Below are 16294 nucleotides of genomic sequence, written 5' to 3' on the forward strand. Positions count from 1 at the left end.
ATGATTTAAAGGGGTAAGAAAATTGAACGTAACAGACATGGGTGACCTAGTTTTTATCTTCTTAAACATTAAAAACCAACCTGAAGAAAGTGTCAGGCATCCAAACCTTTGAGGCGTCAGTCATCGTCAAGTATCGGATTTTATCTAAAAAAAAATAACACAATAAAAATATTTATATTTACATGTACCGCAAAAAAAATGTTGCAACGTCCCCACGTCAACTGTGGAATTTGCCTATGGTTGGGTACAACCCTTTTTGAAAATTGTAAGATTTGCTTGCCTATCATTATCTGGTGCATAATTCCTATTTTCCACCACTGTTTTGCCCAATTTTTACATTTTTTATAGTTTGATCTAGTTAGCGAAAGATTTAATCATGAATTTTAACTTAGAAACTTAAAAATTATTTAAGAACATAATTCAATCTTTGAATGGCAGAGCTATTCCTTTTAAAGTCTTTGATTGAACCTAATAACCTCTACTCTCTATTCTCCTTTCCTATTTCATAAATTGGAAATAAATTGGTGTATTGATGGACTCAAATAAATCTCCTTTCATCAAACTTTGATGGAAAAATTGAAATTGATTTAAGATGAAAAGAGTCAAATATTAAAAATATTATTGATTTAAGAATTGAGTTACATTTTAATACTAGCTCAATATTTTATAATGTTTACAGGTAATAACAGGCATTCATCAATATAAAAAAATATTATAATAGTCAGGGCTCCGGTACATTTAAAGCTACCCTAAGCAACACTCATCCTCAATAATACGCACTAAGCCATTATTAGTCGCAGACTCTCTCAGCCACAGCCAGTCTTGTCTTAGCTGTAGATAAATAGTAACCCTTAGCTGCAGCTGTAACATTGTATTCAGAGTAAGACGCGCGGCTAAAGAAAATAGTGCCGACCCTTTATAATATTAAAAATATTTTATTTTTAAGTGAAATAACTTTCCACTTTAAAATCTTTATGTAAAATAAATTAAATTGTTTACTTAATTGAGTTTAAGTAAATTATAAAATGCAAGCTTTTGAATAAAATTATACAACATTATTTCATTTGTAACAACATAAAAAATGCATTCTATACATGCATGAAAAAGAATGAAAAAAATAAACATGTTAGGTAGAAAAAAAACATTATTGCAATTTAGAAAATTACCTTATGCCTAATTATGCAAATTTGTCAAACATAACTCTTTCTCTCAATAAGTTTTCTGTGTCAAATGCAAAAAAAGCTTTAAAATTTTAATATACTTGGACGATAAGGATACTAAATATTAAATTATTTGTCCTTTTTCTGTAATCACTAAAAACCATCGGCTGCACCCATAGAAGCCTGCCGTAGATAGGCAGGGGGGGGGGGGGGGGTAGAGGAATTGTTACCAGGGATGATTCATATTGTGAGGGTGGAGTAAATAGGTCCAGTGGTATTTCTACACCTATGTTACAAACCCACATATCTACCTTATATGCCATGAAAAATTATTTTCACTCTTTATGCAAAGAATCAAAAATAATCGGATTGCTTTTCCTTTTATGTTTTTTTTTCAAGTGAGAATAAAGAATAAAAGTGAGCAGAATATAGAAGTTCAAGATTATTGATACCGGTATCCAAATGCTTAAAGAATAAGGTTTAAAGGGTGGTGCCCTCTACCCCTACCAATCTTCAATCTTACAATCTCTAAAATAACGCAACACTACCCTTATCCATGCACGAAATGAAAGAGAGGTCAAAGTTAACCTGGACGGTAAAAGACGCCCAAAAAAAGAACATAAGATATTTTAAAAAAACATTTAAAGTAATTACAAGAATATTTTTGTTATAAAAATCAACAAATATTGCAAAACTTTCTTCTTAAATTGATTACACAAGCCACTTAATGTTTCAATCTGTATTGATAATATTGAAAAGATGAAAGAAAACATTGAATATATTCTGATTCTTACATATCCAGGATCATTAACACTATGCAGGCTCCCCCTGCCGAATTTGCACCTACTAAGTTTTTGAGCAAAATATTTACTGCGTGAAAGGTACAACTACTTTTCTGACTTTTCAAAAGACACAAATAAGCTAAATTTGTTATGCTCAATTTGCCCCGTGGTACAAAGTTAAAGGGTGGGAGGGGGGTGCAGAAGAGAAAAAAAAATCATAGACATTAATTAATTTTCCCTATTGAGATTTTTAACCTTTCCCCTGCAAAAATTAATAATAAGTTTGTCAACTAGTTTAAAGTTATTGAAAATATTTTGTAAAGGAACAACTATGTCATGTAATATTTTGAATATACATTGTGTTTTTATAATGGAACAAGTATTGCTTAATTTAACCAACTTGCCATTGGGTTTTGGGGTATAAATTGTTGAAAAAGATGAAAAATTTTTTTTCTTTTTTAAAATTCCCCAAGCCAATAAAGAAAGTAAGACATTGCTTAATAATTTCTGTTAGTGGTAAATTGTTTGAATTAAACAATACTTTTGTTCCATCAATAAAAAGAACACACTATATGTATAAAAAATGCAGGCCTTACCTTGTTGTCCAGGTTGAAGCTTATCATGAAACTTTAACCTTCCATCATTCCACTGCTGTCTCAATGTTATTTGAAAACTGTACTCCTAGGAATATTTGTCAAATTAAAAATGTATTACTATTTTTTCATCTTCTTTGGCATTATGTCGAGATGGGCCCCATTTTGAACAGTAAATATCATAGAAAAGGGATCTTTTTCAGGTCACTTAAGCATGGAAGCAAAATTAATATTTTAAAAGGTAGAGTATTTGCTTCACTTTTCTTTTTCTTTTTTTTCCTTCTAAAAGACAATTAATAGTAACATAAAAAAACTCTAAATCACTGCAATTTAATACTTTATAATGATATCATAATTGTCTCTAATATTTGTACAAAAACAATTGTTATTCAAACACAGAAATATACATTATACAAGGTTTTTATTTCTACAAAATTTTTTTATAAAAAATATTTTGTTGTTAAAAAGAAAAAAAACATTTAATATTTATTATCTATTTTGTTTTTACATCAACTAGCAGAGTAATAAAAAACTGTACAATATATATAACGTCTGTGCAATTTTGACAATATTTGTATAAAATATTTAGACCTCACACGTGATTTATTCATTTTGCACTAGGCACAAAATTGTATTTTACTCATTTTACATCATATTTTGATATAGTTGTCAAAAACAAAATTTGATACTTTCAGCAATAATCTATATTAGATTTCAGTTCTTAAAAACTTTAAACATAGGTTTTCTATAGGTATAAAATTTAATTTAGGGTATGCAATTAAACTTCAAATTCAAATTGCGCGGCTTGAACAATAAATTTTGTAAAAATTCATAAATAGAGTATGTTTAAAAATCAAACTTTCCTTAAATTTTATAACGTATTTTTCAAACCAATAATAGCACAAAAATAGTATTTACATTTCCAAAATTATCAACACAAGGCGAGCAATTTGAATTTTTAAAAGGTCCGCCTTTGTTTTTGCACACCCTTTATAATGTAAAATATTTTAAAGCATAATTTTTTTTTTATTTCAAAATATATGTATTCTAAAATTACAGTTTATTTGACATAAAACTTTGCAACACTAATAAAAATATCTTGTAGAGAAGAGCATTTTATAATTTTTGAATAAGGAAGCATTTTTAATAAGTTAAATGAATTATATTGAATAAGAATATATAAGTATATATAAATTTCCAGAGCTGAGTGGCTCAATGTATCTTGGTGATTAGAAGATGTATTCATATACTTGATATCAAACTTTCAGCTTTGTCTTTAATTCCTTCACTGTATATTACCTCAATGCTCTCAATCAGTGGCGTGCGAACCGAAGGGGGCATTTGGGGCAATCGCCCCCCCCTAGCGACCAAAACGCCCCCCCCCCTGCCCCCCCCTAGCCACCGCCCCCCCTGCCCCCCCCCTAAATGTTGAAAAATGCCCCATTTTGCCCCCCCCTGGTCAATAAAAATGCCCCTTTTTGCCCCCTACCCTACAAAAAGCAAAACTATCCCAGTTTCAAAAAAAAGATCAAGAAATACTCCAAAAAAAAATTTTTGGCGCTTCGCGCCAAACAGACAGTTACTATTCATTTAACCTTACCAAATTTTTTAATTAGTGTAGAAATTAGGTTATAATCTTTTTTCACTGAACATAACAAACCAGGTAATAGGAAGTATTTTATTTTGTATAATATAAACTTTTTACTAGGGTTGGGCCGGATATCCGGTGTGGCCGGATATCCGGCCATTTTCAATATCCGGCCGGATACCGGATATTGAAACTATCCGGCCGGATATCCGGCAATATAATCTTTTATATTTTACAACAAAAATCTCTGGTTTTTTAAAAATCTTAAATGGCTGTAATTTTCTTATTATTGAAGCTAAAAGAACAATTTTTTCTGAATATGTTTATCTTTATGAAAATTTTATATTAGAAATCTCAAAACATAAATTTTGGCGGTTGCAGCAGTACTTGGCAGCTTCCAGCCGCAAACCGACAGTTAGCAGGTAAACGGCAACGGATTTTATGAAATTGTAATATGTCATGAAGATATATAAAAATGCCTAAGTTTAAAATTTGAAATCTTCAAGTAAAAATTTGCGGTCACAGGAACAGTTTAAAGATTTCTGGAGACCTGGAGGTTTAGGACTTGCAGGATTATTGCCTGAAATGACTTGAACACATATATTACATATGAGGATGTACGACTATAGGATATTTTAGTATTAGATGACATGAAATGCTTTGTTTAAGTAAAAAAATATATTTACTTTTTACCTGAATGACCTTACCAAATTTGCTGGCATCCTGTGAACCGATATGGTTCTCCTTTAGAGTGAAGCTTCTTATAGGTCCCAGGGTGGTCTTAGGCTGTTTAATTTTTATAAAAAAAATCATTATAAGGTTTTAAGTTATTTTTTTGCACTTTCATGTCTCTTCTAATATCCCTAGATACTAGGGACGCAGCCGCTAGTATAATATAAAACACCAGTTATGAAGAAATTTTTTTTGCGGGTATAGTCCCTTTCGTGGTAACGCCCCTTAAGGAGCGATTATTCGTATTTTCACAGTAGCTTTCTCCCTATTTCTATCCCCTCGCGGGGTACTCTAACCTTGCTGGGCCAATTGCCTTACACTGCGGGGCAATCACCTAACCAAATATAACTTAACCTAACCTAAAATAACCTATTAAAAGCAATTTTAAAAAGTCAACGAATCGCCCCTTAAGGTGCGATGCCACGAAAGGGACTATATCCTTTTTAGATACTTTAATATGTAGTAATTTGGCCGGTTATCCGGCCGGATAACCGGATATTTGCCGAATATCCGGCGTTGGCCGGATATCCGGCCGGTTTCCGGATATCCGGCATTTGAAATCATTCGGATATCCGGTATCCGGTATCCGGCCAAAAAAATATCCGGCCCAACCCTACTTTTTACCAAAGAAATTTTGTACATCCCCAATGATGATACACAAAATCACAAACCCTTATTTAGATTACAATTAGTGGATGAAATGTATGGAAATTCGACTTAATTAACCAACCAATCAAAATTCCATTAAAGTCCCCAAAGTTGTTAAGCCAACGAATAAGAAAATTTTATATGAAATATTGGGGACTAGTGTAATAAATAGCCCAAAAACCCCTCCCTCCCTGCATATTTGAAGAAAAAAAATTTGCGCCTTGCGCCCTTCCAAACGGTTTCTGCTTTTTATCACATTGCATTGTATATTGTGTTTTTATTTCTTTAAAAACATGTGTAAACAACAAATATTTAATCAAAAAGTTATTTTATATAAAAAAGAAACAGCGTTGATATTTATCTAAGCCTTTTTCTCAACACTGTATGTCTGTCTAAATGAATAACTATATATGATGTCATTTTATTTTCAGGATAAGTTTATCGTTTTTTTTGTGTACATACCCTTACAAAAAGACATGTTTTTTTATGGCAATTTTCATTAAAAACCATTAAAACTAACTACACTCTATATTCCTAACCTGATCAAATACGCCACTCTTGTTGTCTTTAATTGATTTTAGTTCAAAGGGGGAGTAAATATTTTAGGTGCGCTTCACGCACCGCCCTTATAAATCCTTGGAAACACCACTTAATCAAAAATTAACAGAGTTTTAAAGTGCCATTTAAAGAGGGTAGGATATGTTGATATAACTTTTTAGCTTCTATATAATTCACTATGGCTGTCAGTACGTAATGCTAAGGGGGAAATGTGATTTTTTCAACTGCACTTAAAGATAGAAGGCTAAAACTTAATGTTAACATTCCCATCATTATGGAGTATAATTAACTATTAAAAATTCATGGAGGTTGGACTGCTTTTCAGGACGTTTTTGGCTATTTTTGTATCTTTTAAATTTTGGGTATAGTCCCTTTTGTGACATTGCCTCTTAAGGTGCATTTCGTTGTATTTTCACAGTAGCTTTTCACCTATTTATAGCTCCTGCGGGGCCAATTGCCTAACCCTGCAGGGAAATCACCTGACCTAACTTAACCTAGAATAACCTTTTAAAAGCTACTATGAAAATACGACAAAATGCCCCTTAAGAGGCGTTGCTACAAAAGAGACTATACCCTATATTTCTAAGAGATTTTTATATCTGTAGATGAAAGGGCAAGTAATTGTTTTGTGGATTATAATATTTAAAAAATAAAATTTCTCGCTGATTCGAGCATCCAGTATGTAATTTGCTTTGACTGTCATCACACAACATACAGGAAAAAGGATTTGTGACTTTTTCTACCTAAAATATATATTTAGATGCTCTTTAAATTTACTTGTCTGTATTCTTATTCATGATTTTTTGTGCTTTGCTACTTAAAGATGTTGTCATCCTTGTTGTCATACAATAAATAAATATTTAAAATCAGTTTTACATATTAGGTTAATTTTTGGTAAATTATTTCCAAAATGAGTGTTTTTATCTTCCCCCCCAAAAAAAATTTTTTAATGAGGTTATTCATCCTTCCTGCTGAGATTTTATAACATCCCCTTCCACCCATAAAAAATGTTTTGTGGTGGGGGGGGGGGGGGGGGGGAGGTTAAATTATCTTCTGTACTTTTTTTTCAAAGATGCTTTCTAGCTCCCTTCCCTTCGGTCATTGCAGGGTGGGGAGAAGGGATGGGGGAGAAGAGATGGAGGGGGGAAGATGTGGGATATAAATGGGAAAAAGGGATGGGGGAAGGGATGGGGAAGAAGGGATAAGAACTAGAAGGCCCATAATCAAATAATCCCACCCCTTAAAACGCCCTTATTTAAAATTAGTATATATAATCAAAATTTTACAAAATCTTCAAAATGCCCCCCCCTAGACAAAGTGCTTCGCACGCCACTGCTCTCAATGTAGCTTTATTCATCAATGTTTTCCAAGAATTAGAGAACATCTTAGAATTTGATCTAAATTTAGATTCCTATACAAATGTATTTCCTAATTTAATGAGCTAATATCTAAAATTTTTGTTCTAATAAAAGTTTATACAAAGCAAATTTATTAATCCCTTTATTTCAAAATCTTCTAGGTAGTAAATTTACTCCCTATTTTCACCATCTCTTAACAGCTGTGAAACCAATACTAAAACATATTAGATTGAAATATTGTATTCATATAAGAATTTATTTGATACATAAATTTATTAACCCCCTGAATGTTTGGGTCTCATGGGATAAGCTGTGTGAATAAACACGTCAAGAGCTAATTAGTGGAATGAAATACTACCTAATTTTCTATTAAAAATATTTAATCAAATATTTTCAAATTTGTTTTATTGAAAACTTATTATTTATTTTTGGGTCTTCTCAGGTAATGGGACAAAGTGTCTAAAAAATCAACCATGTGACGTCATATAATTGAGATAGATAAGAGGCGAAGTGGAAAAGAAAACCCCTAAAAAAGAGATAGATAATCCCTCATTTTTATGACTTCGCATGGCTGATTTTTGAGACACTTTGTCTCGCTCTTCTTAGTTTAGCTTAACAGTTACTAAAAATTTAAAAGATTTTGATTAAGTTAACATTTTTATTTACTGTTGTGCACTTTTGTTGTTATTTGTTTTAGTACTTTATCCTTCTAAAAGTAATGGATAATCCAATTAAAAATACAACTTTGCAGTTTCTTGTTTCCACTAATAATGAAGTTTACAATCTCTTGAAATTGTCTCCATATTTGATATCTATATATTCATCCTATTCCTAGATGTTATTTATTTGTATTTGCTTTGCCAGGACTATATAGTATAGATACATATGAATATAGTGAAAGAAGATACAGTTTATCCTAGTTTGTGCATTCCTATATCAGCTTTACCATGAGATTTGCATCATATTAGATTACATATTTTAATACTTTATACATAGGTTTCTGGAGCAGTGTTTAAAAAATCAAACAATGAAAGTTACTAAATTTTGGAATAATTAAACCCCAGTCCTAGAAAGAAAGTCTAATGAACCTAAATTAGTAGAACAAACAGTTTTGGTGTGCAGCTTGTGATTAAAAGTTATTTGTTCTACATTTCTGTTATGGTGTAGAACAAGCACAAACCTATATTTAATTGGCAAGTTAGAAAATATTATTTTTAAAACTCATGCTATCTAAAATAATTATTTTTTTTCTCTTTTCTTATACCCTAACTTGTCTAACACATTTTTTAAGCAGAAGCTTATTCTTAAATTGTACATCTTTACCTTCAGTATACACAAAGTTAAACTTTTTAATGCAATATAGAATATGTACCAACTGAAAAAAAATATTGAATTGTAGAGATATTCTGTTTGCATTTCAATATTTTTCTTCTTCCAACTCCTCAATCAATTTTGAAAAGAATTGCACATAACTGTCTCAATGTTCAAAAGATAAGGTCATAGGTTTTTGCATAAAATCTTATTATTTTCTTTTATGTATTTGTTGTTTGCCAATTATATTCTGAAAATGTTCAATTAACCATTACAAATAAATAAAACTTGATAAGCTAAAATTTGTTTTTAATATTTAGAAAAAATAACAAAATTAACAAAAAAAAGTATAATAATCAAATAAAAAAATTTTTCACATTGTAACTTATCTAAGCTAAACATAAATTCAGTTGACAATATTTACTGGTGATATATTTATTATTTATAATAAGATAGGACAATGTGTCAAGATATAGAGAAAAAAAAACTATTATTTGATTTCCGAGTGTGTAAATATATTTAAGAATATTGTTGTAGACACTGATTGTCTATAATAAGATTATATGCTAGATTAGAGAGAAGACTTAAAAGATTGACTTCTTTTTCTTTTCTTTTTTATCTGGCTTGTTTTTAGTCCATTTGATAATTAATTTAGTTTCTATATATAAAAGATATCTAATTTAATGTTCTATTTAAAAGTTGAAAAAGGTAATATTGTCAAAAAAATTTTATAAAATAGAAATTATTTTTCTCTTTGTCAAAATAAGGTTAAATGAACTTTTTGCTCATGTTATAGAAGGTTGTAGGAACCTTTCTGTTATTCATCCAATTACAATATTTGCTTTCTTAAGTTTCTTAGAAAAGTATATTTTAAAAGTTTTGTGAAATATCAAATAGGGCTAAAGTAGTTTGAAAATCAGAATAAAATTTGCTTTAAAAGTGCTTGATTCGGGTTGATTGTTTACTTAGATTGCAAATATTAGAATTTGCACAGAATATGAAAGTTAAACATCCTTTGATCCTTATGTACATACACAAACATACACACATACACACAATTACACCCAAAATCATCAAGGACTAAGGACCAAACCAAAATTTAACAATAAAAATATTTTGATTCAGGATTGATTTTGTCCTAAGTTTATTGAAAAATTATTTAGTCCAAGTAAAATGTGCAGTAAAATTAAATATATCTGGTGGCAGTTTATTATAGAAAAATCAGCCAAGGGGATTTTTATTTTAACTAAATGTCCTCAATTTATTGTAATTTTCACAAGAACATAAATATAAATTAGATTTTTTTACCATTAAAAATCACAATCCCTGTGATAATGCATATGAACCTAATATGTATGGTGCAAATCCTATAGTTCACAGATTAACTCAATGTATAAGTGGCAGCCATTGTTTCTGCAAATATATGAAATAGGTCAAGTGGTAAAGATATATATTTGAATTGGTGTTCTGCAATTCCTGTCCCAGTTAGGACTATTTTTATAGTTTTTCAAGTAATTTTTGTATTTTAAAAAATGTAAAGGGATTATTTAAAACATATAAACCTTTATTTGTGTAATTACCTCTACCTTATGTAACCACCATTATTTTGTTAGAAATGTGAAAACCGTTGACTTTCTAATTTATGATTTTTTCTTTTCTGTTTTTGCTTAGCTTTAATAATTGCACAGCTATTATTGTAATAATTTATATTTGTCCACAGGTTTGTGTGAGAATGTGTGTGTTTGTTCAAGACTGCTTTACTATTATCAATTCAGACAACCATTTGCCCACTTGTTTATCTACTTTATACTACTTTCCTTTATGAGCCAACATTTACCAAAAATTCTTCTCAAATGAATAAGTATTATTATTTGTGTGTTTTAAGTCTTGTAACTGCTAATTCAGAGAAATCTATGGTTTGTTTACAATTTTTTTATTTTAGAGCCAATAGTTGGGTTCAAAGCCCACTGTTCTTGCTTAAGCTTGTGAGGTGCCGTCCAAATGTGTGATCTAATGAATTTCAAAGATAAATGATAATTTAAAAAATAAAGTGTCTCGCCCTCTTTTCAGAGAGGCTTTTTTAATTCTTTAAGCTCAGAATTAACCTTCTCCTAAATTCCTTATCCCAATGAAATGCGCATTCAGCGGCATTCTTTCTCTTTCCGTTTTGTGAGCTCATTTTTGACTGCTTGCAAACTTTACTTTTGGGAGAATCAAAGCAAAAGAAACATTGTGAGATGTATATAAAGCTTTCTTGTGTATTACAGAGAGTGGAATGATCTAATAGTTTGCCAGGGGCTTTACCAAAAAACACTTTAGGTGCGTAAGAAATCCTCCAAAATTTCTGGTGCAAGTATATAAGGCAAATATGGTCTAATTTAAAAAAAAACATTATTTTAGCTACAATGGTAAAAGAAAAATTAATGATTTTAAGATGTTTATTCTTAATTGACCCTTTATGTACTAAAAAGTTACCTTGCTACAGTTTATTTAAAGTATTGAGCAAATTAATTCATTTAATATATCTTTGGTTGTTGAGTTTTAACCCCAAGATTCTAAACATCGAGCTTCGTCTTTTATTATATAAAACCTAAGTTCAAGCCTTAAAACCACAAATATTCTGATACTTAAAAATATTTCGTTGTTGGTTAATATATGTTTAAGACATAAAGTTATATTAATTATTAATTTTGAATGTGTAACACTTATCTAAATCTGACTAAAAATATATCTACATGCAAAAGGCTGCATTCTTATCCAATGAAACCTAACAAAAAGTGAATAACATTAACAAATTAAACGGGTAGTAATACTTTATTATTACTGTTTGTACACTTTCATGTTAATATTCATAAATATTCCTTTGACTACCTTGTCATAAAGCAGGCTAGATGGGATATTAGACCCAGAACAAAAAGAAATATTACCGAACACAAATTTCTTTTGTTGTTTTTGTTGGAATAGTGTGAAAATACATTGTTAGACAATGATAAATGTTTTCAGATAGGGTTAGAGAGGAGTTTTTAAAATCTTTATTAGATTTTTCCAAATAAATATCTATATTACAAAATAGAACAATGTCTATCCTTCTTGTCTGTATGTCTTAAGATCTTGGTAACCGAATGGGATCTACTCTTCTAGGAATATGAATACTGCGCCTGTGGTGGGATCATGCTATTTTTTTTAATGAGTGGAACTTCCAACCCAGACTCCAAAAAAATTACCCTGCCCAATTTATGTTATGCAGCTTTCCTTGGGCTCAGAAGCTTAAGAAATCAGGGATAAGGGCCATTAATTAGGTCCCGGCCTAGATTCTAAAGGGATATGGCAACTTTTACCAATTCCTAATTAAATGTCATCACTGGCAGACGCTCCCAAGTAGCTATTGCTCTAAACCAATAAGGATCAGCATGTTTTGTATCAACCAATAACCAATTGGCGGATGAGAAAATAATAAACGAGGCAATGAAAAACATTTAAAAATAGGAATTAGTAAATAAAGGTGTTCAATCTCATCAACTTAATTATCAAATCTGTCCAGAGTTTTACATTAAAAAATACCATATATAAAAATAGAGAGATTATTTCTTGGAAAGTAGGTAGCTACGAATTATTCATTTGGTAGTTTATAAATGAAATGTTATATTTTAAATTATAAAACTTTATATGGAATTGATTAAAACACCTCAGTAATATTATATGTGAAAAAGTACAAAAATATTATTCATGGAACAAGAAAAATTGATAGAATGTTACCCAAGTGCTAATTTACTTGTACTAAATTTATTTATAAATTTAGAATTTTAATAAGCAATAATAAAATGATATTTTCAAATAAAATTTTTTTCTCTTTAATAAAATCTGTCTAAGGCAAACCCAATGATAGCTTTTGGAAAAATTCAAATTACTAGAGTAAAAGATAAAAAATTTTGGGAGACAAAAAAACATCATAACGGGATTTTAAAAAAGCCATTAATATATTAATTTATTAAAAGTTCTAATTTTACTTTAGACTAGCTACCTGAATAATATTTTATTTTTTATCTACACACACACGCAGCTATTTCATTAGCGTTGATAACGTACTAATGCACCTTCCCACAACGGTTTTTTAGGCCTAGGCTTGAATAAAAAAAGGGGGGGGGGGGTTAATGCAACCATCTCATAATCAATGATTAAATGGCACTTATAATTCAAATTTTGATCTAAAATTTTGTATGAATAATCCTTGGTAGGTCTATTTTCCCTAAATCGAACAAAAAGTTGGAAAAGTAAAGACTAGCAGCTGGTGGCTCAGCCGTTTTGCCATTTTTTAGCTATCTTAAGAGCAAATTAGTCACAAAACCTATCTCCACATAATACTTTTTGTTGCTCAAAAACCTTATTTAACCTTATTTTGTTCGATTTAGGGAAAATAGACCTCCCAAGGATTACTCATGAAAAATTTCAGATCAAAATTCGAATTCTTAAGTGCCATTTAATCATTGATTACGAGATGGTTGCATTATCCCCCCCCCCCTTGTATCTGTTAGTTTTATAATTTAAGAGGCAAGCCTAAATTTTTAAGGTACTATCGTTCATTCATGAGAATTGTAGAGTATCTGTACTACCAAGAAATCCTCTTAGCTCAATATTGCCTCTCTCATACCTAAATCCATTTTTCAAATAAAAATGTTGCTTTCTAAAAATAAGTCTTTTTTGTTGTAAATTCTAATGTTTTTATACTGTGTTCACAGTCATTTTGATAAAAAATAAGAAGTTTATTACGATAAAGTAGTAATTTAGGACCTTTTGGAGGCGAACATAGCATTTTTTTTCAAGGTGGACTTTTGTTTAGTCTTTTTGTTGACTTTATTGGTGGTTAAAACCGGTCAAAACCATGTGGTTTTAACTGCCCTGGATTTTTCCTGCCAACCCTGGGGTAAGGGGGTAAAATAAAATAAAAATTCGTTTATTGGGGGGGGAAAGGGGGGGGGGTAATCCCCACTTAACCCTCCCCCCCCCCTTGGCCGTCTTTGATTGTCGAAATAGGCAATCACCCATAAACATTTATATTTCTTTTCATTGATATATTAGACAATTTCCAATGACGCATTTTAACATCAAATTGTTTTTGCAGGGAATACATTTGATTGATTCATTTTTGATATGTTTTCAACATTAAACATATAAATTATTATTCCCATAAGCGCTGATATTTGCAAAACAAAGGCACTTTGTTTATTGGAAAAGAAAAGGGAATACTACAGTTGGTAATATTTGCTAATATTTGATCAGAATCAGCGCGATGAAGGCAAAAAGGGAAGGCTGTTGTTACTAAAAAGACAAAATTGGGCTTCTTGATAAAAAAAAACTCTGATTGGATAGTCTATGACCTTCAGAAAGAATTTGCGCAAAAAAAATACATAGTGCATGATCATTGACCTTAGGCGGTATTTTCATAAATTGGAAACAAGCATTAAAGTGTGAAGACATATAAAAGATAGCTACAACACAGACACAAAATAGAATCTTCTTACATACTATCATATTATGATTTCATAAAGTTTTAAATTAAAAAAGGCATTTCTACCGTCAGAACACTTTCTAAAATTTGCCTAGATAATGATAAATGGGATTAAATTTCTACAATATTTTTTTTCTAATTATAATCCAAAACTAATTGGCTATATGATTATAAAGAATAGTAAATACAAATAATACAGAGGCTATGCTATGTATTGTTAGTAGCGAAGCTACTCTATAATTTAAAATGTCCGTCTGTCCGTCTGTCCGTCTGTCCGTCTGTCCGTCTGTCCGTCTGTCCGTCTGTCCGTATGTCCGTCTGTCCGTATGTCCGTCTTAGTTTGGGGGAAACGTGATTTTCTCGGCTCCTTTAAAAGATAAAAGGCTGAAATTTTTTGACAACATTCCCATTATCAAGGAGCACAATTAACTATAAAACATCAATGGCGATAGGACCGCTTTTTAGCAGGTTTTAGGCTATTTTTGTATATTTCACATTTTTCTCCATATCTTTGGTGTTTATGGTCCGATTTCCAAATTTTTTTCAGTTATAGAATCAAAATTAAATTTCCTGTCGTTTCAAGAAAACAACTATGACGGTCAGACTGCCTTTAAGCAGGTTTTAGGCTATTTTTGTATTTTTCACATTTTTCTCCATACCTTTGGTGTTTATGGCCCAATTTCCAAAGTTTTTCAGTTATATATAACAAAATTAAATTTCCTTTCGTTTCAAGAACACATCATTGGCGGTCAAACTGCCTTTTTGCAGGTTTTTGGCTATTTTTATATTTTTCACATTTTTCTTCATATCTTTGGTGTTTATGGTCCGTTTTTTTTATTTTTGTAGTTAAAAATATCAAAATTAAATTTTCCGTTGTTCTGAGCATCCAGTATGTAATTTACTTTGACCGTCAGTCTGTTAGTCATAGTACTGAAATATAAATAAATATTAAGAAATTAAAAACAAATGTTGAAAAGGTTTCGTGATTTTTTCCTAATATACATGCTTTTGTCAACTAATATCTAAATTCTTATTTAATTAATTATGCTTCGCTACTTATGGATGTTGTCATCCTTGTTAATAATATATGTTACATTTTATTAGATAAACAATAGAAGTTTGGTTGAATAATTCTTTAATATTATCGTTTCAAATTGATTATAAAACATAAGAAACTTAAAATTGTAAGCTTTATAGATCAAGAAAAGGCTTTTTCCATCTTTTTTCTATCACTAATTGCTGTGCTACAACAAGGTTTCTTTAGATACCCACATTTACTAGAAAAGTTATAAAAAAGTGAGAAATGTATTAAATGATAAATTGTTATCAAAATAGTATACCACTACTTGAATTTAAAATTTAAATAATAAAGTAAACCTAATTAATGAATTTCATTTTACATTATAAATTTCTTTTCTGTGAAAATAAATGCAAAGCATTGATAGAATAAGTCATTTTCAATATGGAGGCTTTTTGCTTTGGGATTCATTTGTTTTTGGTTTGGCTTATTGTTTGTTTGTTCTCTCATGTTTAACCAACATATAATTGTATTAACCAAAACACTAAAGTAAACATCATAGCATCCACTGGGCTTTTGTATTAGTTTTCTTTGACATAAAAAAGGTATGGCAAATGTAGAAAACTAGTTTTAACCGATACTTTATAATAATACTAGCGGCTTCGCCCCTAGCCTCTAGCTGCTTCGCCCTATGAAGTAATGGAAAGTCAACCCTCCTAAATAGAAATATTCAAAAAAGTTATTATTTGTTTAATTACTCTGTGATAAAATTAAACCCAGGTTGTGCGCTGTAAGCACAAAAATTTCAATTCGTAAAAATTAAACCCAGGTTGTTTGCCATATACACAAAAATTTCAATTCGTAAAAATTAAACCTAGGTTGTTCACATACACAAAAATTAATTAATTTCCCCACCCCAATTACTGGTTTATGTTTACAAAAATTTAAAAAATAAAAAATTTTGGTAGTGGGGATTTTTTGATTTTTTTTGGGGGGGGGGTGTCCCATCCCCCAAGAAATAGCTTAAAACCACCAGAGAA

General features: G+C 30.4%; 1 protein-coding gene across 6 annotated transcripts in view; it reads right to left on the reverse strand.

Annotated features, from left to right (window-relative positions):
* Positions 1-16294, reverse strand: part of LOC145313632 (glutamate-gated chloride channel-like) — a 46718-nt gene that overhangs the window by 19171 nt on the left and 11253 nt on the right. For all 6 annotated transcript variants that reach the window (XM_080153125.1, XM_080153122.1, XM_080153124.1 and 3 more), the window contains exons 6-7: positions 2539-2623; positions 81-144 (exon numbers count right to left, since the gene is read on the reverse strand). In XM_080153125.1, the coding sequence (XP_080009251.1) occupies positions 81-144; positions 2539-2623 (149 nt within the window). The remainder of the gene's footprint in view (positions 1-80; positions 145-2538; positions 2624-16294) is intronic.

The sequence above is a fragment of the Acartia tonsa genome, chromosome 3 (genome assembly GCF_053477335.1).
Source record: "Acartia tonsa isolate MP-2025a chromosome 3, ASM5347733v1, whole genome shotgun sequence".
Taxonomy (NCBI): Eukaryota; Metazoa; Arthropoda; class Copepoda; order Calanoida; family Acartiidae; genus Acartia; species Acartia tonsa.